The sequence below is a fragment of the Rhinolophus ferrumequinum genome, chromosome 2 (genome assembly GCF_004115265.2).
Source record: "Rhinolophus ferrumequinum isolate MPI-CBG mRhiFer1 chromosome 2, mRhiFer1_v1.p, whole genome shotgun sequence".
In the NCBI taxonomy this organism is placed as follows: Eukaryota; Metazoa; Chordata; class Mammalia; order Chiroptera; family Rhinolophidae; genus Rhinolophus; species Rhinolophus ferrumequinum.
This window is the reverse complement of record NC_046285.1, coordinates 60,870,368-60,896,201: the sequence shown is the minus strand read 5'-3', so window position 1 is coordinate 60,896,201 and position 25,834 is coordinate 60,870,368. Positions and strand designations below refer to the sequence as shown.

Here is a 25,834-nt window from a genome sequence, read left to right as displayed (position 1 = left end):
TGCCTGAATGTGTGCTCTATCTGTGGTGTGCACGCCCCTCACGCTTGGGCCAGGCACCTCCATGAAGGCTGCACAGAAATGGACTTGGTAATGTTTATTAGGAAGGGCACAGAGTCCATCTGCATCCAGGGTCCTGAGAATGGGGTAGAGGTAGATCTCAGTGGGCTTTCTTGCTGTGCTGGATGGTCTTGGGGAAGGGCTGGGGGCCCAGCCACAGCTGCAGCAGAATGACAGCATGGCACACGTGCAGGGCAGCAGAGCTGCAGGACGTGGATGGGTATGTGTTCCAGGAGAGCTCAATGAGCCCCAGCACCAGCAACCTGGAGGTGAGAAATAAGCTCCAGGTCTTGTCGTTTCTGGGCCCAGCCCATCAGCTCGCCCCCAGCCCCTCCACGGTCCCAGCCTCGGATGAGGAGCTCCCTAGCCCTCCCCACTGCCCCAGGTTATCCCAGCCAGTACCTGAGCAGGTGTGTGAGCCAGCGTGCAGGTGTGGCCCACAGGAGGTAGGGCAGTGTGTGGAAATACCAGACGTAGAACTGGTAGTGGAGAGAACGGCTGAAGCAGATGCCAATGAAGTTGGAGGTGAAGAGGGTAGAAACTATCTGTATGCGGTGGTCAAGGCCAAGGGCAGGAGCAGAAGGGGCAGGACGTGGGGGTGGGCAGGGAGGTTCCAAAGCAGAGGGGTGAAAGTTTTTGGGTCAGACAGCCCCCTGGCTCTGCTATTCCTAGATGCATAACTCTGGGCTATTTATTTTTCCCCTTTCTTCCGCCTCCCCCTCCCCACTCCAGTTCAAGCTGTAGTTTCTCAGCCTAGTTGTGTAGGGCACAGCTCCCTGGCCCATGCTGGTATTTTGAGCCTTGTGCTCCCCCCGGCTGAGGCAGTTGGTCGCTGGTCATCGGTTGGCTGCTCACAGCAGCTCACGGCAGTTCTTGCCAGCAGCCGGCTGCTCACGCTGGCTGCCGGCCACTCATGCCGTCCTCCGGCTGCTCACGGCAGCCCAGCTCCAGGGAGAGCCATTGTCCACAATCGTAGCTGTAGAGGGCGCAGCTCACTGGCCCATGTGGGAATTGAACCTTGGCGTTAGGAGCACGGCGCGCCAACCACCTGAGCCACTGGGCCGGCCCCTGGGCTAGTTTCTTAACCTCTCTAGACTTGCTCCTCAATCTAACATGGAGACAGCAATATCAAGGGCTGTAAGGCCTAGTGAGTCCGTAATTTACCAAGGTTACTCAGCTAGTAAGTGTACTAGCTGAGTAACCTTGGTAAATTACTTAATTTCTTAAAACCCTAATTTTGTTATCTGTAAATGAGGATAATAAAAATACCTCCCTATATCAGGGTCTCTTATAAGCTATAAATGTTAGAATGTGTGTAAATCTCTTAGCACAGCACCAGGCAGAGGGTGAGCACACATAATGATAATTCAATAATATTTAGAATTAATAATAAAATATACTTAAATATGTAAATGCTCAGCACAGTGTTTGGTACAGAGCAGGAGCTCTAGGAATGGGGCCTGCAGCTGTCACTGGTACCTCTTTTTCCCTCCCCAGGTCACCAGCCATCCACGGCTACCTGACCAGGGACCCCATCTGCACCTGGAGAGGGCAAGACTTACCTTCCCATGATTTAAAGGATATGATTGGGTGTGAGGGGCTGGGGTGGAACCTTCCTTTTGGAGGGGTCCTTCAGCAGTGACAGGATACTTTCCCCTGTCCTGGGGAGAAGCCATGCAGACATTTATCAAGCCCCCATCATGGGCCAAGCTCTAAACTTGTCGCCATGAGCTCAACATCTCCCCCAAGCAGCCCCTAAAGCCCAGGCCCTTCACTCCTTCCCCCAACTCTGCCCACAGCACCGCTCCCCTTTCTCACCTGTGCCACCTGCAGAGAACAAAGAGCAAGAGCAGGGTGAGATGGGTGGCCAACAGGGCCAGGTGGAAGGCACGATGCAGGAAGAGGGCCTCAGGGAGGAAGCGCCAGTTCACTGTCCAGCGGAAGAGAAACTGGCGGCCAAGGTCAAAGGAGCGGGACAGGTAACCGACTGGGTTCTCCAGCAGGAAGGGCAGCCCCAGCACTACCTGAGGATGGGTGTGGTATCAGCAGAGCTGGCCACGCTCACCCCCAGCCTCAGGCTAATCACTGAGCGGAGTGGGAACAGGGTGTAGGTCTCAGAAGTTCCCTAATTCTCACTAGGAATAGCAAGAAAGCCACCCCTCCAAGCCCCCCAAGCCAGAGACTGGGGCCAAAGAAGCTGAGGAGGTAATGACAGTGTTTTAAGTTTGGATTCACCAAGTCATAAATGGGCCGAGCTAGAAAGGCCCTAAGAGACCATGTAGTTCAATACCCTTATTGTATGGCTAAAGAAACCAAAGCCCAGAAGTAGTGGCTGCCCAGTCACCACCCTGTCTGTTGGCTTTGAGGAAGCCTCAAGGCTGGAAGAGGCCACAGTGGCCTCCCTTCATTAAAAAGGGGAAGGACTGAGGTGGGGGTACCTGCAGGACAGCACAGATGCCCAGCTTGGGGAGGGCCCCACGGAGGCCAAATCGTGTGAGGAGAAGGAAGAGTAACCCAGGGGCGAAGAGGAGCACGTTCATCTTCACGGAGACGGCCAGACTGGGGGGGTAGGAGAGTGGCAGGGTGGAGATCAGCTCCAGGGCCAGGCAGCCCACCCAAAGATGTACCCACACACACCATCACAGCAACTCCCTTCACCCACCAGCAAGCTCCAGGATGGGGCCCACACTCATACCTGCTGGAGGGAGGGGAAGGCAGCTTGGCAAGAGGCTGGGGGTAGGGCACAGACACTGAGTCTCTATGACCAAACTAAGTGAGCAAATATACCAGGGGTGACAATAAATGTATACGCATGACTTATAGTCATCTTCTGTTACCGGTCTATACTGAGTATTACAATTTTAATAGTTTTTCCCTTTCTTAAAATGTGTATACATTTTTTTTTTTTGGCACCCTCTGTATATTGAGTATTAAGATTGTTCCATGACCAGCTCCAACAACAGATACTGTCTGGGAGGAAGAGGACGGAAGAGTCGGAGTGTGTGTTAGGAGTTTGGGGTAGAGGCTTTCTACACATCCTGGACGCATCTAGGGGGGCCCGAACTGACCCACACTGTCTGGCCACGCCCTTACTGCCTCTGCTGCAGCAAATTGGGGAGAAAGTGAGGGAAATACAAAAAGAAAGAGGACCACAAGGGAGGGATGTTGACCTGAAACAGCAGCAGCCCCAGCCCCAGCGCTGGGCCAGCAGAAGGTTGATACTAAGGAAGAGCAACACCATGGCCACTGGATCATTGAAGAGCCGCAGCACAAAGATGGAGTGGACACGGTAAGAGGCGCAGCACATGAAGAAAAAGACGAAGGGAGGTACCTGCGAGGTGGGGAAGAAAGTCAGCTCACCAACCCTGGGCAACCCTGAGCCATCCCCACTCCCCAGCCCTTCCAGGTTGGGGACTCTGGTCCTGGTAGTGTGGCCTCACCTTGCAGGTCTGGTGATAGATCAAAAAGACAAGCAGCAAGGTGGTCAGGTAGAGCACAGCAAAGATGTGCTGGGCCATGCGGATGTCAGTGCCCTGGCCAGTGGCATAGTACAGGCCCATAAAGATATACACAAAGCCAGCTGGGTACCTGGAGGATGACAGGAAATGTGAGTCTGGGTCAGGCTACCGAGCCTGGTCAACCCTTCACATCCTCACTGGACCTACTAGCCCCACTTACACAAGAGGTCCAGTGTCACCCTGCAGTTGGGTATAGTCATAGGTGCCATTGATGACGCCCTCCACCTCAGCCATGTAAGCCTTCCAGTCAATCTCTGTATCTGGAAAAGGATGGGACAGTGTGGTTACTTCCAAGTCCAGAATTTGTCTGCCCCTTATCTCTCCAGCCCATCAAAGAACAGAGTTCCAGCTCATTCTCAGGACTTCTACCACAATCCCTTACCTAACTGCCTACCTGACATTCTTTGGGTGAACCGAGGCCTGTCTGTAATTGAACTCCTCATCTCCTATTCTAAATCTGCTCCCCTTTCCGAGTCCCATGAATGGCACCATCAACCTCCCGGTTGCCCAGGTCACAAACCTGGGTAACCTCTTTGATACTTCCTTCTCTCTCATTTCCAACCCCCAGTCACCATGGCCTGCCTATTCTTCATCCTATATATCGCTACTGTCTCATCCCTTTTTACTGTTTCATACCCAAAGTCGGGCCTAACATAATCTCAATGATGCAATAGCCTCCTAATTCGGCTCCCAACTTCCACTTTCACCTCACCACAATATATTTGCCACCATGCAACCAGAGGGCTCTTCCTATAACAGAAATCATATCATGTGCCTCTGCTTAAAACCCTTCAATGATTCCCCAAAGTGCTTAAGATAAAAACCAAAATCTATTATTCCCATTTTTAGAAGCGGAACCTATGAATTATTGAAATTAAGATCAGCAAGCTAGGAAGGGTAGAGTTGAAATTGGAATTCATGGGGTCCTAAATTCTTAATCACCATGCTATCTCCTTAGCAGCTTACAGACTCCTTCATGATCTGGTCTCAACTTATGCCATCTCATTTCTCAGTACTACCTTCACTTGAGTTCTGTGTTCCAGCTCTAAAAAAATTCTTTGTTTCTCAAAAGAACCACTTTCCCTTTTAACTGGTTTTTGATACAGGATCCTTTCTGCCTACAGCACTCTTCCCCTTTCCCTTTTCTCTCTTCCTCAATTGGCTAGCTCTTACCTTCCAAGGGGGACTCTAGGAAGCCTTCCCTAACTCAAGTCCGGCTTAAGTGTCATCCTGTCTCCTTTATATCACCTTGTCTTACTACTGTCATGAATATGATGCATTATAATTTTCTGCTAACTTGTCTTTGTCCAGGCCCACACACCCAAGTGGGAAATGTACCTGTCTCTTTCACCACTGTACCCCTGGCACTTAACATAGTGTTAGGCATATAATAGGCACTCAATAAATGTGTTGAATTAATGGTCTTTAGCAAGAAAGCCTTAAGACCAGTGTTTTCAGCCTGGAAAAAAGCCGTCAATAACGCTAAACAGACTCAAGCGGTCACAAAATGCCATCATTGAGAATACTTTCAAGTCCCCAGAATTAAACAGATAAGAAAATTGAGACCCAGCAGGGGAAGTGATGTGTCCAAAGCAACAGAGACAAGCAGCAGCAGCAAGTACAATCACTCTGACCCAGGTCTCGACTTCCAGGTTGGTTTACTTTCTTATTTCTTAGCCTGGCAGGTTGTATAATATGTTCTGGGCAGAAGGCCAATCTCTAGGGTCTCCCCCTCCGTCATCGGGAAGGGTTTACGGTGGGGTTTCGGTGTTCTGTGGAGCAGGCTTGGGACTTGGGTAAAAGATATGGGTCTGCAACTGATGACTGAGTAGATCTGGGGTGGGTTTGGCTCCGAACCGAAGTCACTGTTTGGGTGGGGGTTTCCAGTTCACCTCCCTCTCTTCCCTTCCCTCCCATCCCCCTCGGCGCACTCACATGCCACCCTGTGAATGACCCAGAAGGTGATGCCCACCTCCGCCAGGCAGAGGCAGGCGGCCACCAGCAGCGTGTAGCGCGGCTCCAGCAGCAGTAGGCGCCGCTCTTGCCAGACGCGCCGCAGCCATTGCCCGCAGAGTCCCGCCGCCCGGGCAGCGGGTCCCGCCCGGCTGCGTTTCCGCGTGCCCGCCGCCATTTTGACGGTGCGCCGCTTGTGTCGGCTCGCCACCCTGGAAGCCCGACACTTTGGAACTTAGGTTCCGCTCCGCGCGCAGCGTGTCCTAATGACTGAGCGCTGACCCGAGTTGCCAGAATCCTTCTTTACTCCACTACATCGGTTTCCCCTGATAGACTACATGTTCCGTACGAGCAGGAATGGTCTTACTCCTCAGTATATACTTAGCCCTGGACACACAGGAGCTAAGGTGGATCGAACGTTTTCCTAGAACAACCTTCCTGCCCGTCCCTTCCCCCCGCTCAGTATAGCACTTCTTCTGTGTTGGGAATGTCTGTGTTCATGCCAGTCTTTCCTGGAGGACAAAACCCTTGTCTGCGTCCTTTCCGCCACCCCTCAGAGCCTTCCGGGTGCTCAAAGCTGGGAAGAAATTAATCTTTCCTAAATTTTTCCTTAATGGAAGGAGCCGGTCAAATTGAAAAGATGAGGAAGGGCAGCGATGAGCCCGAGTGAGTCTCACAACACCAGTGTGGCTCTCAGAAGGGAGTGAGAAGTACAGCCGGAAGACTCAGGGTCTGGACGAAATGGTTTTCCCACCCGGAGGAGTCTCGTGTTTGTGTTTTCCTTCTTCCAGCCGGAGGATTCTTCGAAGCGCGCTAAGCAGAAGACGGAAGTTCCACGTGTTTATGTTGAGCAACCGCAGTGGGTGGGCGGAGGCACAAAGGCCACTCCTCCTCCTACATTGTACCGTCCCCAATGGCCACACCTCAGAGCCAAGTCCCGCCTAAAGGTGACGGCCGGCTGCCCTACAGGCCCCGCAGCAGGAAGCATGGCTGCTCCGGGGGCCCCAGGGCCCCTGCCCAAGTTACCAGAGCAGAACTGCGGGTACCGAGAGGTCCGGTACTGGGACCAACGCTACCAGGACGCGGCCGACTCAGCCCCTTACGAGTGGTTCGGGGACTTCGCCTCTTTCCGTGCCCTACTAGACCCGGAGCTGCGGCCCGAGGACCGCATCCTCGTGCTAGGTGGGTAGTCCTGGCGCTGCCCAGCCCAGGTGGAGCTGACTGGACTGGCTCCGTCCCGGCCTGTCCCCGTCCGCTTTCTTCGCGTCTGTCTGCCCCTCTCAGAGAACGCCCCAGTCAGGAGCCATGATCCAGTACCTTCAGAATCGCAGCAGTATTTAGTTAGCCAGGGCAAACAGGAGCCAGTTGCTTCTTAGTTCGCTCCACGCCCCCGGAGAAAGACAGTCTCTCTGAGCGGGGTAGGTGACTCAGTGCCGCGTTCCGGACCCTCGGAAGGCAGCTGCTAGTTGGCTCTATGACTTAGGAGAAGTCATAAACTCGTTCCGAACCTCGGATTTACTTCTAAAAATGGGACTGCGAGCCCAGGTCGGATAAGGCACATGCAGGCACTTCGAGCACAATGCCTACCGCTTTTCTGTTTGCTCTGATGGACCCCGGGAGCTGTTGTCACCTAGACGTACTTAACTATCATCACTTTCCAAGCTCTGACTAAAACTTAGTCCTTTGCCCCGAGTGCAATGAGGATGAGGACAGCGCCCTCTGAGGTCAGAGGGGAGATTGCAGCTGAGATTGGTGCGATTCCCTAAAGGAAACAGGTACTGGGATGCAAGATGGGTTTCTGGAGAGGTCCAGCTGCCCCCTCGGGGTTCTTCTATTCTACTGCCAGCCTTGGGGGCTCTAGTGAAGTTTGATTGAGGAACGGGTTTCTTTCTAATTAGTTTTTATTTTGGTATTTATAAAGCATGTATATGTTTAAGTGAAATGTTTCATATATAAAAGAGACATCTATAATACAGTATATGTAGAGTTTAAATAGTAAATAATATGTGTGTGTATGCCCTACTCAGTTTGAAAAATAGAACATTCCTAGTACTAGAAGTATAACCTAGTGCTTGAGAACTTGGACCCAGGAGGCAGCTACCATATTTTGCCGTGTATAATGCGCACTGTTTTGGCCCAAATTTGTGAGGGAAAAATAAGGATGTGCATTATACACGGGTAGTACGAATTCTGTATCTATAGAAATGTTTTTAATTTTTTTATTTGTGCTTATGACTTAAAAGTGTAACTAGAAATCAATAACGATATCTGTATGCAAAATAATACTCTGGAATACGAGAATCAGTTTTGTTGAACTTTCAGACGAAGACTAAGACTTCTTGGCCTTCTATGATGCGTAAATATCATATATTTGTTACCGTACATAAAATTTCTTGTACCTTGTATCTGTTCTTGTGTTTTGTAATTATTTGTTACATAAAATTTCTTGTACCATAATATGTTAAAAAATAAATGCTAAAATTCCTTTATAATACAAAAAACAAGTACCTAAATGTAAACAAATAAAAATTTGAATTAAAAAATTAAAACAAAAGATTTTTCCCCCAGAAAGCTTGGGCCTAAAACGTGGGTGCACATTATACACGGGAGCGCATTATACATGACAAAATATGGTAATTCTGTTGGAATCTAGGCTCATGTAATCTTAGCTGTGGAATAATGGGCAAAATCATGGAATCGTAGCTATACAATCCTGGGCAAAATACTTTAATTTCTGTGCCTCCATTTTCTTAGCCTTAAAAAAAATAAGAGTACTTATTTATCAGATTTTTAAGGTGATTGAGTGAGTGTGAAAAATAACTAAAACAAAGCCTGGCAAAATAAAAAGCCCCATGTGTATTCAAGGTTTTCTGTGTAGTCTTCCCAAAGCCCTTCTTCCCAGAGGTTAAAAACTCTTGGATTTTGTGCTTTTAAACCATTGCATTTATTTATAGATTTACCATAGATCTTAGTTTTTTAAGCTTTAGTGAGCATCAGAATCACCTGGAAAGCTGGACCCCCATCTTGAGATTATAATTCCAGGGACAGCCCAAGGTGGGTCCTAGGAGTCTGTATTTTCAACAAGTGCACAGCTGATTTCATGCTGGCGATTGGCAGAGTAATGCGGCCTGAACATCTCTTTGATTGGGAGATATCCTTTTTTGGAGAGAGGGGAGAAAAGTCTAAAAATCAAAAAGGAAAACTTTTCATGTATTATTCCCAAGATCTAAAAAGAGGACCCACAGGGGGTAGCCGATTAGCTTGGTTGGTTGGAGCGTGGTGCTGGTGAAACCAGGGTTGCTGGCTTGATCCCTGCGTGGGCCAATGTGAGCTACACCCTTCTTAATTAATTAATTAATTAAAAAAGGACCCACAACTTGGGGAGTATCCTATGTTATATTCCACCTCAACAAACAAGTTGAGCACTTATTCGGTGGGTGCTAGAGAATATACTAGGTCCTTTCTAACTTATTTAGTCTTTATGACAACCCTGAGAGGTGAGTGATAAGTATTACTAGACTTACTCTAGGTTAGGCATCGGTAAACTTTCTGAAAATGGCCAAATAGGAAATATGTTGGGCTTTGTGGGCTATGCAGTTTCTGTTACAACTAGTCAGTTGTAGTGGACAAGCAGCCACAGACAATACATAACTGCATGAGAGGAGCTGTGTTCCAATATAGCTTTATTTACAAAAACAGGAAGCAAGCTGGATTTGGTGACTTCTGCTCCCGGTTGTTCCAGGTCGGGTCCAGAAGCAAATCCTAAGGTTAGGATTGATGTCCTAGTCATTTGTTAGGGATGTGCTCCCAGGAGAAACTGGTAAGAGAGTGACGGAACAGGAAAGGGAAGAGGCCAAGCAGGATTGTGGTCGCAGGCCAAGTTTCCCTGAGGGTAATTTCAGCCTAAATAGTCATGGGTGCAAACTGTCAGAAGCCAGTATACACCAAACCCTAGGGACACCCCAAGGGGATCTGGTCAGCGCATTGACAATGTCCACTATTGTCATGTAGCAAGTAAGTTGTGAAGTAAGGCTGTCAACTGACTCCAGAGCTTCTATTGCTCCTGTTGTACCACACAGATGGGCATAGAAAGGCATCTAGAACTCTCTAGAAATTGGTAAAATGACACCATGAATTACAGCCTACGGTCATATTGATATGGCTATGGAATGTCACAAGTGAAGGTGAGTGGGCCCCTTGAAAACTGAGAGACAGCGTAGCATAGTGGTTTAAGAGCTCTGATTCTGGCATGAGACAGGCCTGTATCCAAATTTTCACTGTACCGCTGGACCATGTGACCTTGGGAAAGGTCCTTATCCACTTTGCGCGGTCTCAGTTTACCCATCTAGAAAATGGTAATGATAATAATAGTTATTTTCTATATTAAAGTACTATGAAAATAAACTGAGATAATTCTTATCAAAGCTTAGCATAGGACCCTGTGTTCAATCACTGTTAGCTATCATTATTATTATTGAAAATGAGAGTCCGAGGGGCAGTTTATCGTGGACTGTTCAGAGAACAGAGTTCCCCGCCTAAGGACTGTGTGCATGGTCCCTATGGCTAGAATACCCTCCTAGCACATGAATGCATATGGCTACCCCAACTTTGCCATCACTATATGTCTCTGATTCTCCTTGCTCGACTCCATTCTCCACAGGAATCTTCTGATCATAATTTGGCTTCAATTTGTGTTTCCTATAGAAAGAGAAGGGACTCACCAGAGGATTGACTGAAGTACCCATGGTGGCGATTTTTCCTGTTGTAAAGTAGTGAATTGGAATTCTGGCTAACACCTGTCTCTTGGTGTTAGGATAGCATCCACACAGCTCTGGACTCCCATGTGATGGGTTTTTGGATCTGGCTTAATTCTCCAGGGCCTTCCCAAGCGCCATCTTAGTTGCTAGTCCCAAATCACTGAGGCAGGAGGATCAGAAATCACTGCTTTGTAAGCATGACTGGCCTTGTGGTCAGACTTCGTTCTTCCTTCACCTTTGGTAAAGTTCTCTTGGAAGATTTCATTCCTTTACTGAGGCGAATAAAGGAAGGATATTTGGGTTTGTCTGCAGTTGGGCAGAGCTCTGCAGGAGTATGAGGTCAGATGTAGGGTGGTGAAGGGATCGTGGGTCAGAGAACCCAGTGGGATTTCAGCCTGAACTGAGTTAGCGTCTCTTGTCCGGCTTCCCTCATCTCCCATCCCATGTGATGTAGCTGCCAGAGCTCGCTGTGGGGAAGCACACACTGGTTTTTCTCAGGCGAGACAGTCTTCTTCCTGAGCCCGGGGCCTGACGTGGAACACAGGGGCAGCTGAGGACCAGCCAGCGCCTCTGGGTGCCCTGACCAGGTGTCAAGCCCTGCTAGATTAGGGCTATCCCAACAGCTGATCCTGTGATCCTCTTAGGGACACAAATGGGGATTAAAGGCAATCTAATCCCCAAAGCTGGGCATTCCCATGTCCAGCCTCCAAGAGCTGTCAGACTGACCACAAGAGGGCCTGGATGAGGCCAACAGATCTTCAAAGGAAGTCATGCTGTCTGTCTGAGCGGCAGATCCACATCACCCCTCTAACCTCCACCGGTCTCTCACCTGACCCTGCCCTCTTTGGGACTGCTTTCCAGAAACTTTCCCCCAGAGCATTAGGATTCTTCAAGACTCTGATTGAAGGCAGCTTCCCTGAAACTCTGGCCCGACTCACCTAAAGTAGGGACAGGGACCCTACTTTATAGGGACTTTATAGGGACATTCTATGTGCTCCCACAGCCTATCCCTTTTGAAATACTCATCACATTATGTGGCAGTTGCCTGATTACACATCTGTTCCTCCCGCCAAAGGATGAGCTCCTTAACGGCAGGGAGCCTTACTCTTCAGCAGAATCCAGTATGTAGTGCTCAGTACATACACAAAGGAATTACAAGGCATCAGCTCCACTGTGTCTCCACCTAATTTTCCCTTCACTTTTTAACTCTGCCTTGGAAACCACAGTAGGATAATAACCTGTCACATGATGTCTTCCCAGAGGACGGGGATTAGGGTAACAGTAATATCCTATCCTGATAATATGATCCTAATGATGCCAGTATTACCCATTCTGATCTTGAGGAAACTAAGGCTCAGAGTCAAGTGGCTTGCCATGGTAGTGTGACTAGGAATATCAGAAGCCAGATCTTTGAACTGAGTTCAGAGCTCCTTCAGCTACTCTCCAGCTGTTCGGTTTTTGTGTGTGTGTGTTTTGTTTTTTTTTTAAGATTTTATTGGGGAAGGGGAACAGGACTTTATTGGGGAACAGTGTGTACTTCTGGGACTTTTCCAAGTCAAGTTATTGTCCTTTCAGTCTTAGTTGTGTCGGGCGCAGCTCAGCTCCAGGTCCAGTTGCCGTTGCTAGTTGCAGGGGGCACAGCCCACCATCCCTTACAGGAGTCAAACCGGCAACCTTGTGGTTGAGAGAACTCGCTCCAGCCGAGCCATCTGGCACTGGCCCATGTGGGAATCGAACCGGCAGCCTTCGGCATTAGGAGCACGGAGCTCCCACCGCCTGAGCCACCAGGCTGGCCCTTAGTTTTTAAATTCAGTGCAGCACATCCTACAGGCAGGCTATGTCTTGTTATCTTCATTGTTCAGAATAGGAAATCTAAGTTCCTAGTTCCACAGAGTGAGGAATGATAAAGCCAGGATATGTGCCCAGGTCTGTATGACTCCAAGCCTCATGCTCTTTTCTGTACCATGTTGCTTCTCCCTCAGTACAGGAGGGTTTGGGCTGACAGAAAATGGGCTAAGAGTGGATGGATAATTGGGGAGAGTAAAACCAAAGCTAATCTAGTCCTTTTGCCACCCACCTCTTCCCACTCCAGGCTGTGGGAACAGTGCCCTGAGCTACGAGCTGTTCCTCGGGGGCTTCCCTGATGTGACCAGTGTGGACTACTCGTCAGTAGTGGTGGCCGCCATGCAGGCTCGCTATGCCCATGTGCCCACGCTGCGCTGGGAGACTATGGACATACGGGCACTGGGCTTTCCCAGTGGTTCCTTTGATGTGGTGCTTGAGAAGGGCACGCTGGATGCCCTGTTGGCTGGAGAACGGGATCCCTGGACCGTGTCCTCAGAAGGCATCCACACTGTGGACCAGGTGCTGAGTGAGGTAAGGAAGCAACAAGAGAGGGGGGCAGACCAAGAGGTGGGGATAAAGAGTTGAGGTTTCAGGAGACTGGAAGAACTCAGAAACCAGAAAGAGGCATGGTTTGGAGCAGTCACTGTCAGGACTGTGGTTATCTGAAGAAAGGGAAGGGTTATGCTGGGTCAAGATTATAGGAGGCTGGCATAGCCAGGCTTATAGAGGCTGATGATTGGCCGCTGGGTTGCCATAGGGATGAGGTAGCAGTCAGGTTCCAGATAACAGACTGGAGGGTGAGCAGTTGGCAGGAAAGCAGTGTCCCTGCATCTGATATCACTCCCATGCTCTCTCTACCTGTCTAGAATATGGCCCCACCCCCATGAAATGACCAGGGGCACAGAAGGAGGCTCATTCTTTTGCCATGGAAAGCTGGATATAGGGTCGTACCTGGGAGGGCATCTGGGGCAGTACTGACCTTTGAGAATTTCAGATGGACTCCTCACCAATGGCTTCTGTGTCTGCCTTGCAGGTGAGCCGGGTGCTGGTCCCTGGAGGCCGGTTCATCTCACTGACCTCTGCTGCCCCCCACTTTCGGACCAGACACTATGCCCAAGCCCATTATGGATGGTCCCTGAGGCATGCAACCTATGGCAACGGTTTCCACTTCCATCTCTACCTCATGCACAAAGGCAAAGAGCTCAGTGTAGCCCAGCTGGCTCTTGGGGCCCAGATCCATTCACCCCCCAGACCTCCCACCTCACCCTGCTTTCTCCAGGACTCAGATCATGAGGACTTCCTCAGTGCCATTCAGCTGTGAGGCCAGAAGCACGGTCCTCCAGCCTTTCCTGCCTTTCCGCCTTGGACTCAAGTTGTTGGAATTCCTGACTCAGGGCTTAGGGTTGGGTTCAAGGTGCTCACATCCCAGGGGCCTCAAGCCTTAGAGCTGATGGGAGCAACATGAAACAATATAGTCCAGGCTAAACTAGATCCCAAATCCCACGTTTCTGGCTTTCTTCTTGGGTTCCTCAGCTCTCTCCTGGGTTCCCCAACTTCCTCTCCCACCATATTGAGCCACCAATGATCCATCCACTGCAGCAAAGCTCAGCACAGCCCCTCTGCACGCCAGCCAAACTCAGACCTGCATCCCTGGGGCATTATTGCCTCCTATTCAACCTGGTGTTATCCACAGGAGGCTGCAGACTTTGAATCTAGATTGCTTTATGCTTCTGACCCTAGCTCCAGCCCCAACTCGGATGACCTGTTTAGGGTGTATATTTCCCCAAGGAGGCAACATTGTAATGGTGTTCTCAGTCCAGGCTGGCCTACCTGCGTTTACTTGCAACTCTTCCCTGCCAGCATCTGAGATTCTCAAGTGCCTTCCCCAAAAGGGACTGGAGCCATTTTGGACTGGCTCCTGAACAGACCAAAGCAGTGGCCACACACACACAGGGAGGTCTGTGTTTATTCACACACCTGGTACAGTGAGGATGGAGAAACATTTACAAAGGACATCCCTGGGTTGAGAACATCTCTAGGGCCACAGGTGTCATCCAAAGGTGCAGAGCAGTCCCTATTTGGGTTCCCAGGGGCAGGGCGCAGGGGTTGAAGGTAAAGTCAGACCTGGGCCGGTGGAAGGTGATACCTTGAGGGGAGGGGTCTGCCAGAGAACCGCCTGGGGTCAGGCCTGGGCAGACTGGCCATGTGTTGTTTATCATGTTGGGGGCTTGTCCATTCCCAGCCTCAACACCCGTCCTATCTGCCAGGCGCAGAAGAGCGAGGAGACTGAGGGTGCAGGGTATGAACTATGAGGGGAGGCAGTAAACAAAGAGTCGGATATAAAAATACAAATGTGCTGAGGAAGTCCCTTAGAAAGAGGCTGAGGCTGGGGTCACGCCAGACAGGGGTGGGGGTGAGGAGAGGCCCGGAGGGCTGGGCTCAGGTGGGTGGGAAGCTCATGCAAATACGCAGCCAAACATCCCTGGCCACGCACGCAGTCCGACACGGGTGGGCAGCCGGGTCTGCAGACCAGACCGGCCAGAGGGGCGGGGTAGGGAAGCCGTGCGGGAGGGGGCGGACCGGGGGCTGAGGGCCGCGGGTCTCTGTCCGTTCCGGTGTGGGGGATGGGGCTGCGGCCCAAGGTTCTAAAGTGCATGAGCGCGACGGCGGGCTCCGGGCGGGTCCGCGCCGCCGCTACCGCCGCCGCCGTGGTGCTGAAGCGGACAGCTCCGGAGTGCCTGGCGGCGGCAGCAGCGACTCTAACTCGCAGGTGGCGCGGCCCTGCGGCCCCCGCCCGCGGGCGCCTGGGCCGGGGCGGGAGGCGCCGGCAGCCGCATCGCCGGCCCGCGCTCCTGGCCGCTGTGGGTCTGGGCCCGGAGCCTGCCGCCCGAGCCGGCACGTCTACACTCCGGACGGCGGCTTCTCCCCCATCCCCTTCAGCACGTCGTCTATCCGGTCATCCTCGATCACCACTGTGCAGGGAGAAAGCGCGTCAGCCACGCGGCCTCGGGGGGCGGCAGCGAGAACGGACCCCGCGTCTTCTTGCCCTGCTCAGTTACTGCCCGTGGCCCAGCGATGCCCCTCGATCCCCGAACCACAGCGCCCTCCCCATCCGACTCTCCTGCCGACTCAACCCACTGCTGAGCCCAGCTCCCACAGACCCCCTCCACTCTTTGTGGAGGAACGCCCCCTCTAACCAAGGCTCCAGCGGTTCAACCTTGCGATCCAAACCCTCCCGCCGCCTGAGCTATCCTCCATCCGAGCTGATAAGAAACCTTTTGCTCATGGAACCTCCCCCTTCAACCCTCATTGCAACGGAACCCCCTCCTCAAACAGAATCTACAGCTAGCCCAACCCTCTCCCTAACCTAATCCTCTTGCGGTTTGGACCCCTCTTCGATTCTGGCAACAACAGAGCCCCTCCCCATGCAAATAACCAGGACATCCGATATCTCCCCCTGCCCTCTCTCCAGTCGGACGTTCCTCCCACCCGAAGGTTCTTCCGTAGCATCCACCGACTCAGCGTTTGATCCTGAAGAAGCGGCCCGTCGCCCCACGTTCCCACTTCCAGGCAGCCCCAAATGCCCCGGCTGGCCCCTCCCCCTCGCCTGGGTGCCAGGACTCCACTTCCAGACGTGGCGAGCATCAAATCCGGAGCACTGCGCTCCCGGGAGAGGGGAAGAGGGGGACAACACTGCAGCGGGGACCCCCCCCCCAAACCGCGGCTTGTTGCGCTGGTCTGCGGCAAGAGCTGCGGAAGCTTGGCGGGGAACCGCAGCTGGCAGAGGGTTTCTGGGTCAGACGGCGACTCCGGGCCCCGGCCGCGTACCTCTCTTGGCTCGGCCGATCTGGCCCAGCTTGGGGGGTCGCTTGGCTTGGTTGCCCGCAAAGAAGGAGTTGGTGTCCTGGAGGCGGCAGCTGAAGGAGAGGTCGGAGCCCTCGGGGTCGGCGCCGAAGCGGCCCATCTTGTCTTCACTGTAGGGAAGGATCTCGGACATGGCGGGCGCGGGGTGGGCGCGGGACTGCGGCGGGGCGCGGACCGCGGGCTAGCTGCCGGACCTGCCCTAGCTCAGCAGGAGAGCCGGCGGAAGGATGAAGTCATGCAGCATCCGGGGCTGCGGATCCAAGCGGGGCCTCCTCCCCCGCGCCTCCGCCTCCCGGGCCGCTGGGCAGGCGGCGGCGGCGGCGGTGGCGGGGACCGGGCGGGGGCGGGCGGGGGGGAGGGCGGGGGTGGCGGCCGCGGCGAGTGCGGAATGACGATGAGCGCCAGACTGCCGCAGAGCGCGGCGGGCGGGGCGCAGTGGAGGCGGGGCGGGCACCGGCCAGCGGAGAGAGGCGGGGCGGGGGTTCTGGAGTGTGCCGGGTTCTCAGGGGAGGGGAGGGAGCGGCAGTGGGAGGGTCCTGCACAATGGCGGAAGTGGCGACTGGGGGAAAGGTGCAGGATCTGGCGGGGAGCGGCAGGACGGAGTTGGGGGTGGGGTGCCAGGAGCGAGCCCGGCCCCGGAGGGACGCGAGGAGGGTCTAGTATGGAGTCTTCAGAGCCCAGCAAGTGGCACCTGGGAATTGGGGGGCAGGTCAGGCCAGAAGGCGGGAGCTGGACTGGAATTCGAGTTGGGGGGCACTAGAAACGCGGTGGGGGGAGGATTGGGTGTCGGGTGAGATGTGCGGACTTCGCGAACCCGCAGGACTCGGAAACTGTTCAGACCAGTGAGTGGTTTTCCCGCCGTTGGCGCGCTCTTTTATCGGGTTACTCTTCGGATTTTAAATTGTTAATTTGTAGTCGGTGTTTCTCTGACTGCCACTTCTGTGTCTGTTTCTCTAGTCTATGTGTCAGTCTATCTTTAATGTGTCTGTCTGTATCTATGTGCCCCATCTCGCTGTCACTGTCTCTGTCTACGTTTGTCTCTTAAAGAGCCTCTGCCCTTCTGTGTCTGTCTCCGTGCGTGGCCCCTGTACCTATGTGCCACTGTGTCTTCATCTCCTGAGTCTCTGTGTACCTCCCTCTCACCTAGGAGAGGTCTCTGTAATTGCGCCGACACGCGCGCACCAGGGCAGGCACCCACCCCCAACCCTACTGCTGGAGCCTAAACTCGGGTTCAAAGCGCCCGCGGTGCCCTGCAGTTCTCTGGGCTCCGGAGGCCCGCGCTGCGCGTACAGTGTGAAAGGAACGAATGGCGTCGCGGGGGGTGCCCTGGCTCCAGGTGCTGCGGGGAAGCCCGGAGCGCTTGAGGACACCACGCGCGTCCGCTTGTGTCCAGAGGTAGACGGGGAGGGGGAGGGACAGAGGGCGCCCCGGTAGTGGTGCGGGGGATCACGTGACATTTCTCGCGGCACGGTAGGAACAAGGCCCTCATCCCACCCCCAATCCCCGGCTGGCTGTCAGCTTTGGCGTCACCTGCTGCTGGCGCTCAGGGGCTCTGGCGCAATCACTGGCCTTGGGGGTGGGGCGGGGGAGGGTTGGTGTCTCACAGTCGGCTACAGTGACGACAACCCTGATAAGGGGCATAATTATCCCGTACGTTCAGTGCGTGCCGGAGTTCAGTGCATAATCGAGGTGGAGGGTCTCCACTCTCCCTAAAGCGCTTTACTTCCTTTCCCTCCACATCAGGCAGCTAGTCAGGCTGCCTGGTGCTGGGTATTCTTACTCCAACAACTCACCAAGTGTTAGTCCTTGGAAACAGAGACAAAGGCAATGGTGGCTGCCCTCAGGACTCAGGATGGAGGTGGGGGGAGCATGGTGCCTGCCAGAGGATGCCTCTTTGCAAAACTCACTCAAGGCGCCAGACCTGGGAGCCCTTCCCTACCAAGCCGTCCTGTGCTGTGTCCTTGTCTCTGGGATGAAGTCTGAAGTTAGAAGTGGAGGCCCAGCTGGATGTAGTGAGAGGAGCCTGGAAACCTGGAAGGACAAGAGGCTGGAACTCAGGGTCAGTAGGAGAGAGTCCAGAAATTCCACCCCTGCTGGAGGTTGTTCCAATCCTGGCTCTGACACTTTCTGTATGACCTTGAACTGCAGGCCCCATAATTATTGTTTTTAAAAAATTAATTCATTTGTACTGGTAACATTTTAGGAAACCAAAAATCACACAGAACCTTTGATATGCATGTATCTTTCCAATGTTTTCCTCATGCATTTGAATAATGTGCATGCTTCTCTGAGCCTTCATGTTCTAGTCTGAAGCATAAAAATGACAGAACCTACATTAAGGACAGTTTTGTAGATGAAATTGTTGTCCTGAGGTGAAGTGGGTTGTCTCAGGAGGAAAGGAGCTGCCCCTTTCCAAAAGTGCTAAAGGGGCCATAAGAATTCCTGCCAAGGGTGAGATGAGAACACTGGGTGGGGAATTGAAACAATTTTCTCCCCCACCCCCACTCCACCCCAAATGAGCAAAATTGGAGGAATGACAATTTAACTTGGAATTCATTTGGTTAATCTCTTCTTAAATAATCTTATTCCTGTCCCTGCTGTGTATACTAGATCATGATGAAAGCAAAAGACATAAGTGCAAAATCGTAAAGATACAGCAATATATAAGCTTCCGTCATGTGATAAAAATGTGTGTGTGTGCGTGTGTGTGTGTTTTGGGGGGCAGTTCTTTAAATTGTGATCCTCTGTTTCAAATTCTGATGTTCTTCAACCCTACCCATGAGACAAAACTTCATTTCCACAATCAAAATAAAATCAAGTTTGTTTGGAGTTTTGTAACTGCATTAAATTTCTCAGTTGAAAGTCTGAAAAACCTAGTGGACTCAATCCATATGTTCTAAATATATGCCTTTTGAATAATATGCCTTTCAAATATTATTAGTACTTTTATTCAAGTGGAAACTGTAGGCCTGTGTAGTGGATTGAATAGGATCCCCCTCTAGAATTCATGTTCACCTGGTATCTCATAATGTGACCTTCCTTGGAAATAGGGTCTTTGCAGATGTAATTAGTTAAATTAAGAGGAGGTTTTACTGCATTTGGGTTGGCCCTAAATTCAATCACTTGTGTCTCTATAACAAGAGGACAGATGCACAAAGACATATATACTCATATACATACAGGGAAGAAGGCCAGGTGAGAAAGCAGAGGTAGGCTGATACGGCTACATGCCACTAGAAAATGGAAGAGGCAAGGAAGGATTTTTCCCTAGAGCCTTCCAAGGGAATATGGCCCTGCTGACACCTTGATTTTGGACTTCTCGCTTCCAGAACTGTGAGAGAATGTTTCCTGTTGTTTTAAGCCACCCAGTTTATGGTACTTTATTATAGCAGTCCTAGGAAACAAATACAACCTGTTACAAATATTTTTGAGTGATCTTTTTACATCTCTCATGACCATGTTTCACCTTCCTTAAACTCTCTCTGGGGGCCCTTTGCTCTCACCCTGTCCACTCAAAGGAAGCCCCCACCATGAGGGTATTTCTGGGACTCATTCTTTTAGCAGAGGCTGATAAATCACAAAAAAGAAGGAGGCAGATCTGTGTGGATTGACATGATAAGATCTCCAAGTCCTGCCAAAGTGTCACTAAATAACAAGTGTAGAGTGTGATTTCATATATACATATATATATGTACATATATATATGTATATATATATGTGGAATAAGGTATATATACATACATATGCATACATACTTACCTATACACACACACACACAGCTTAGGTATGTAAATGCATATGAAAGATCTGGAAGGATACACACCAAATTGCTAATAATAGTTAACCTCTGAGGATGATACTGGGATCCCAGCAAAATGAATTTCATCTTTTATTCTATATACTTATGCAGTATTTTACATTTGCAATAAAAAAGTTTTAATGATTTTTTTTTTAAAGTTTTAAAACCGATGATACAGTCCATTTACCAAACATCATGCTCTGGCCCCAGGCAAATCAGTTGACTTAGAAAGCATAATAGTAGTTAAGAGCATGGAGTTTAGATTCAAATCAAGGATCTACCTTTTACCTAATGTGTGACTTTAGGTATATTATTGAACATCCCTGCCTTAGGTTCTTCATCTGTAAAATAGGGACAGTGATACTGATAGAATCTACATATTGGGTCATCATGAGGATTAAATAAGTTAACATACATAAAGTGCTTAGGTAAGTGCTGGACAGTAGAACTTTTAGCTATTATACAGGAAAGCATAAAGAAGTTAAAAGGAATCTCATCATTAGATATATTCATATAAACATTTTGATGCATATCCTTCCAATCTTTTTTCCCCCCACTGGTTGTCAAATGATCTTTAATTGAAATATTTTCCTTTGTAGTTCTTAACTAGCTGGGCCTTCCACTGCACCACTGTTGATGTCATCTATGATGATGGGAGCGTGGCCACCATCCACATTGCAGCCCACAGACTAACAGAGCCCAAGGTCTCTTTAATGGCTCTAGAGAGTTCTCTGGCTTAAACATTGGTGCCGCATTTGTTGGGCAACGTTGACAATCTCCTCAAAAGTGATATTTCCACTGGGCTTAATGTTTTGTTGTTGTTTGTTTGTTTGTTTGTTTTGCTTCTTTCTGTTTCTTGGAGATTCTTTGAGGGCTTTGATGATCAGGACAGAGGCAGAAGGTACTACCTCAATCTGGGCCTGTCTGTTGTTCTGAATGGTCAGTTTCACTGTAATCCAATGACTGGTTTCTTTAGTAATGTCATCACCAAACTTTTTTGGAGACAGACCCAGGGGGCCGAACTTGGGGGCCAGGGCAGATGTGGCACTGATTTCCCCACCTGTGCAGCTCAGGTATATAACTTTGATCTCGGGGTCCAACTTTGGCGGCATCGTGGAGGCGGCGGCTGGTGTCAGATGAACCCAGGTTTGGGTCGACCATGAAAAGTGGCACCTTCGCCTCCTCCAAGTCAAAAGCCCAATCTCTTTAAAACAAAACAAAACTGTGTTTTATACTTTTTGCTTCTCGAAAATGAGATTTTGTAACCCCTTTCCTTCCCCCACTTAACTATATGGAGAACATTTCCCCATAGCATTAACTCATTTTCCATCATTTGTAAATGTTGAATTTTATTCCATTGTATGAATGTTCAATATTACTCAATAAGTCCTCTACTCTTGGACGTTGAATTTCCCCTCCATTTTTTGTTGTTGTTGTTATCACAGACAGAGCTGTGATGAACAAATGTTTACCCATATGTTTTGTAGTTCCTCCCCTCAAGATGTACAGTATATTTCTCCAATCCTGAAACTGGACTTGACTTTCTGAATTGTTTGGCCAAATAGGAACAGTAGCAAATGTGATGTAAGTAGAGGCTTGAAAAGTGTTCCTGTACTGGGGCTTGCCCCATTTGTTGTTGGGGAAATCCTGAGACCGCCACATGAAGAAGCCTGGGCTAACTTATTGCAGGAGAGACCACATAAAGACAGGACCCAGTCATTCCAACTGAGGCCCAAACATGTAAATAAGGCCATTTCGCTAGACCACTCAACTCTTGCTGAGCTGACCCAGACCTGAAGAACCACCCAATCAACCAATGAACAGAGAAATAATATTTACTATTTTAATCCACAGTTTGGGGAGGTTTGTTATGCAGAAAAAGCTAGTTGATACAAACATCCTCTGGATAATGATTATTTCCTGGAACAATTTCCTAGAATTAGACTTTCTGGGTCAGAGAATGTGTACTCTTATACCTATTGATTCGTATCACCAAAAAGCTTGTTATCAATTTATAAGCCACCAGCAATATAGGAGAGTGTCCATATTCCTCATCTTTGTCAACATTGAACATGAATGTTTCTTATTATCTTCATGACTACATTATCCTTGTAAATTTAACACATAAACCATTGTTCATTCCCTCTCAATTTGCAATCGATTTAGAGAAAAGAAAAGATTACTCCTGTAGGAAAAGAAGACCAGAAAAGGAAGAGAAAATAATAGAATGAAAGATTAAAACAGAGTCAAAGGTTATAAACACAGAGGAAAGAAAATAGAACTGAGCAACCTCCAAGCCTCTTACACATAGGGTACTTAATAAGTAGTCAGGAATAGTTATGGGTCTACTAAATGATTTGGGTCATGAAAGAGACATGGAAAGGAACTGTCCATTTAGGCCAAGTCTAGTGAAACTGAGAACACTGTAAAAGTAGGTACAGGCTCTTTCATATGTGGCTGCATTTAATTCTCACAGCAATTCTCTGAGATAGGGATGACTGTTCCCATTTTACAGATGAAGAAAATTAAGGGTCAGAGATTTCAAGTAACTTGATGAAGATCATACACAGCTGATAAAGAATTGAACCCAGATTTGAGTTCAGGTCTGTCAACCTTGAAATCTGATACATTTCCCCTTACTCTTCCAGAGAGGATGTGGCAGAAGACTAGCAACTGCTGTTGGGTGGTAGTATATCCTTCTGTTAGTTCATATTGCCAAACTGCTCTCCAGAAAGGAGTAAGCTCTGCTACTTACTAACTGTGTGACTCTTAGCCTCTCTATGCCTCCTTTTCCTCAGCTGCAAAATGGCTTCATAAGTGCCATAAGGGTAAATGAGTACATAGATGGAAAGCCCCTAGAACAGTGGATGGCATATAGTAAAGTGCTATATAAGCTTCCTGTTTCCAGTATACCCAAGAGACTATTTCTAATGAGCTTGTTGCCAGGAAGTCCTTATATAGTAGCTTTGGTGACACTCACATGGCCATGTCTTGGTGAAATTTCCCACGAGGCAGAACCAACCCTGTTGCCATGTTTCCCTTCATCCAGGCTTGGAGGGAAAGGGGGAAGATGTGAGCGCTATGAGGCTGCATTGTCATCGGAGTAAACATAAACAACTCCACAGAGACTTGTCCCAAGTGGATAGCCCAAGGCCGTGCTGCTGCAGATCCCAGTATGGCTGGATGTGAAAACGCCTTCCTCAGGGAGCCCCACTAACCTAGAAGCCGTCTGCCTCCTCTACTATCTGGAAAGCAAAACAGGCTTTCGCCAACCTTTCAATTTCTCATTTCTACCTATAGGATTTTAACAACAATGACACTAATAGCACCTGACACATTGAGTGCTGTTATGTGCCAGACACTGTCCTACGCACTTCACAAGTATTGTTTAATTTTCACAACAATCCTTTGAAATACCATGTTTCTCCCAAAATGAGACCAGGTCTTATATTAATTTTTGCTCCAAAAGACGCATTGGGGTGCATTTTCCGGGGATGCCTTATTTTTTCATGACAACAATCTACATTTATTCAAATACAGTCATGTCATCTTCTTCTGGAACATCGCCATAATGTACAAAATGTGTCCGTCTGGCTGACGATCCTAACTGGGGCTTATTTTCGGGGCAGGTCTTATTTTCGGGGAAACACTGTAGGTACTTTATTTTTTTTTAATTTTTTTATTGGATAACAGTGTGTTTTTTCCAGGATTCGTCAGCTCCAAGTCCAGTTGCCGGTTTTCAATTTAGTTGGGGCAAGGGGGGAGTGTGTGCAGCCCACCATCCCATGTGGGAATTGAACCAGCAACCTTGATTGTTGAGAGCTGGGCTCTAACCACCTGAGCCATCTGGCCGCCTACCAGCATTTCAGCTGCAGCTTGTTGTCTTCAATCTAGTTATGGAGGGTACAGCTCACTGGCCTATGTGGAAATCGAGCAGGCTCGCACTCCAATCCACTGAGCCATCCGGCTGCCCATAGGTACTATTCTTATTTCAATTTTACAAGTGAGGAAATTGAGTCTGAATCCAGAATCTTTCATCCTAACTGTGACACTGTTCCATCTCCTGTTTGAGAACATGCAATTTTGAGGTGGAAAATGCCAAGGAAAGCAATCCAACATTTCTCAGCCTGATCGAGTCATCATTCATCCTTTCGCAGCCACAAGAGCATTCCCTGTGAGAGCCACTTGCAGCAAGATGTTTGAGAACTGAAGTGAGAGTCAGGAAATGGATTATGGATTCACCACCACTCCAAGCCTTCTCAGGTCAAATTCATGTACTGTGTTGGGGAGGAGGGCGTAGGATGAGGGATTTTTGAAAAATTGTGGTAAAAAAAACCCAAAACCAACCAACCAAACAAGAAAACACTAGGCACTCTTCAGTGCGGCAGACTGCAACACCCCCAGGCCTGACTAAGGAATGACAATATGGAAGGCAGATGGTAAATGCATAGATGCAACACTACTGCCTTTCAGTTAAATATTGCGTTTTTTTTTTCTTGTAAACCACCCAAATCAAATGGTTTGCTTTCCTCAAGTTAGAAGTGTTAGAATGTCTTTTCTTTAAATATCTGGGGATGGCTGTTTTTTTCCCTGCCAATTTGTCACCATCTGTAACCCTCCGTTTGTGAGATGATCTGATGACAACAATTATCTTGAAGAGTAAAAGTGCAGTCTTGGAGCAACATGTAAGAACGGAGTCAGAGTATGGGCTATGTGTGTGTGTGTTGTACGCGTGTGGCATGCATGTAGTTTGTGTGTTGGGCTGGGAGCTTTGTGCGGGTATACACTGTGTGTGAATAGGTAGTGTGTACATTTGGTGAGTGTCTTGCATGTGTATGGACTGTGTATTGGGTTGGGTGCTTGCCTGAGTACTTGGGTCTATGTGCTCTCTGTGTAGACATCGTGTGGGCACCCTGTATGTGGGTCAACTCCTGCGCTGCTCTGTATGTGCTGACTGAAGAGGGGCTGTGCGCATTGCTGGGGCGTGTTCCTCACAAGGGTATAATGTCTCAAAAGTCTTTAAAGGGAATGGGAAGGGCCTGCAATTTGGGGAATTGGGCCAAGAAGTATCAGCAGGGTTTGGGTCTGGGTCAGAGGAACGGAAATTATGGGTGGCTTGCGAGAGAGTGCTGCTGGGATGGGGTGCTGACCCTGAAGAGGGGGCGGGGGTCTCCCGCGTTTCTGGAGGGCTGTTCGCTCCGGCTGGGGCGTCAGGTTCGCGCAGCTCAGCAGGGCCGCCAGCTCTCGGAGTGAGCAAGGTCTGGGCGCCCGGCGGATGGCGGGGAGCGGCTGGTGCGCTCCTCCCCCTCCCCACCCCCCCACCCTCGGGCGCGGCGCCGCGGGGGGCGGGGGGGGCTCGGGCAGGCGGGGGCGGCGGCGGCCGAGCGAGGGGCTGTGGCAGCGGCTGTGATGGCGGGCGGCGGGGCCGGGCCGGGGACCGAGGCCGCGGCCTCGCTGAGGGCCAGACTCTGGAAGCCCTAAGGTGCTGCCTGTCCTGACTCCACCATGAACGTCGCGTTGCAGGAGCTGGGCGGCGGTGGCAAAGTGAGTGGGGGCCCCGGGCTCCAGGGCAGAAGCCCTCGGCGCGGGGGTGAGGCGGGGAGGGGGGTGGAGACAGGAAGCATCGGGCAGGGGCTCCAGCTGGTGGAGCGAGGGCTGCATCCTTGAAGGGGGGGGCGTTGGAGGGACCCCAGGCCCGAGAGCCGGGTAAGAGGGAAGGGCCCTCGTTGCAGGCGGGAGCGGGCCCAGCTCTCTCTGTCTGACTTGGGTTGGCTCCTCCGGTTGTTTGGCAGATGGTGGAGTACAAACGGTCCACGCTGCTGGATGAAGACGCACCCGAGACCCCCGTAGAGGGCGGGGCCACCCCGGACGCCGTGGAGGTGGGCAAGGGGTTTCTCCCTTTCCCACCAGGCCCCAGTCCTAGCATGACGCCTGGCACACCCAGCAGCTCTGGGCTGCCCTGGAGGGTCACCTGCTCCCACCTCCGCTCCATCTCTGGCCTCTGCTAGGAGTATGGTGAGGGGATTCTAAACCATGACGTT

At 50.4% G+C, this 25,834-nt stretch overlaps 3 protein-coding genes and 1 pseudogene across 7 annotated transcripts in view; 1 reads left to right on the top strand and 3 right to left on the bottom strand.

Moving 5' to 3' along the window:
- Positions 1–62: 62 nt before the first annotated feature.
- ALG3 (ALG3 alpha-1,3- mannosyltransferase) lies at positions 63–5,858 on the bottom strand. 2 transcript variants are annotated; one of them, XM_033087169.1, is made up of 9 exons: positions 5,548–5,769; positions 3,736–3,835; positions 3,498–3,645; positions 3,228–3,388; positions 2,496–2,616; positions 1,876–2,081; positions 1,642–1,718; positions 460–604; positions 63–320 (listed from the first exon to the last, which is right to left on the bottom strand). In XM_033087169.1, exons 1-9 carry the CDS (start codon positions 5,636–5,638, stop codon positions 158–160), a joined length of 1,212 nt encoding a protein of 403 aa, XP_032943060.1. In that variant the 5' UTR covers positions 5,639–5,769; the 3' UTR covers positions 63–157. The 2 variants fall into 2 exon arrangements, with proteins under 2 accessions (XP_032943060.1, XP_032943051.1); XM_033087160.1 differs by having other exon boundaries at positions 80–320; positions 5,511–5,858.
- A 507-nt stretch (positions 5,859–6,365) lies between these two features.
- Positions 6,366–25,834, top strand: part of ECE2 (endothelin converting enzyme 2) — a 31,625-nt gene continuing 12,156 nt past the window's right edge. The window contains exons 1-3 of one of the 4 annotated variants that reach the window (XM_033087137.1): positions 6,366–6,710; positions 12,378–12,661; positions 13,164–13,624. In XM_033087137.1, coding sequence (XP_032943028.1) covers positions 6,515–6,710; positions 12,378–12,661; positions 13,164–13,451 — 768 coding nt within the window. In that variant the 5' untranslated portion in view covers positions 6,366–6,514 and the 3' untranslated portion in view covers positions 13,452–13,624. Of the gene's footprint in view, positions 6,711–12,377; positions 12,662–13,163; positions 13,625–25,163; positions 25,338–25,585; positions 25,673–25,834 lie in introns of those variants that run through there. The other 3 variants (XM_033087147.1, XM_033087122.1, XM_033087129.1) reach the window with 3 other exon arrangements.
- Positions 14,079–16,384, bottom strand: CAMK2N2 (calcium/calmodulin dependent protein kinase II inhibitor 2). Its single transcript, XM_033087181.1, has 2 exons — positions 15,959–16,384; positions 14,079–15,102 (listed from the first exon to the last, which is right to left on the bottom strand). Exons 1-2 carry the CDS (start codon positions 16,125–16,127, stop codon positions 15,032–15,034), a joined length of 240 nt encoding a protein of 79 aa, XP_032943072.1. The 5' UTR covers positions 16,128–16,384; the 3' UTR covers positions 14,079–15,031.
- LOC117011670 (60S ribosomal protein L12-like) lies at positions 20,275–21,549 on the bottom strand (annotated as a pseudogene).

Excerpts from the sequence above, each read along its gene's own strand:
- ALG3 (XM_033087160.1), bottom strand. The coding sequence starts at position 5,706 with ATGGCGGCGGGCACGCGGAAACGCAGCCGGGCGGGACCCGCTGCCCGG. Across the intron at positions 3,646-3,735 it reads GGTGACACTGGACCTCTTGT|GTACCCAGCTGGCTTTGTGT; the intron begins GTAAGTGGGGCT and ends GTCATCCTCCAG. Across the intron at positions 321-459 it reads TGGCTCACACACCTGCTCAG|GTTGCTGGTGCTGGGGCTCA; the intron begins GTACTGGCTGGG and ends TCTCACCTCCAG.
- CAMK2N2 (XM_033087181.1), bottom strand. The coding sequence starts at position 16,127 with ATGTCCGAGATCCTTCCCTACAGTGAAGACAAGATGGGCCGCTTCGGC. Across the intron at positions 15,103-15,958 it reads GATCGGCCGAGCCAAGAGAG|TGGTGATCGAGGATGACCGG; the intron begins GTACGCGGCCGG and ends CTCCCTGCACAG.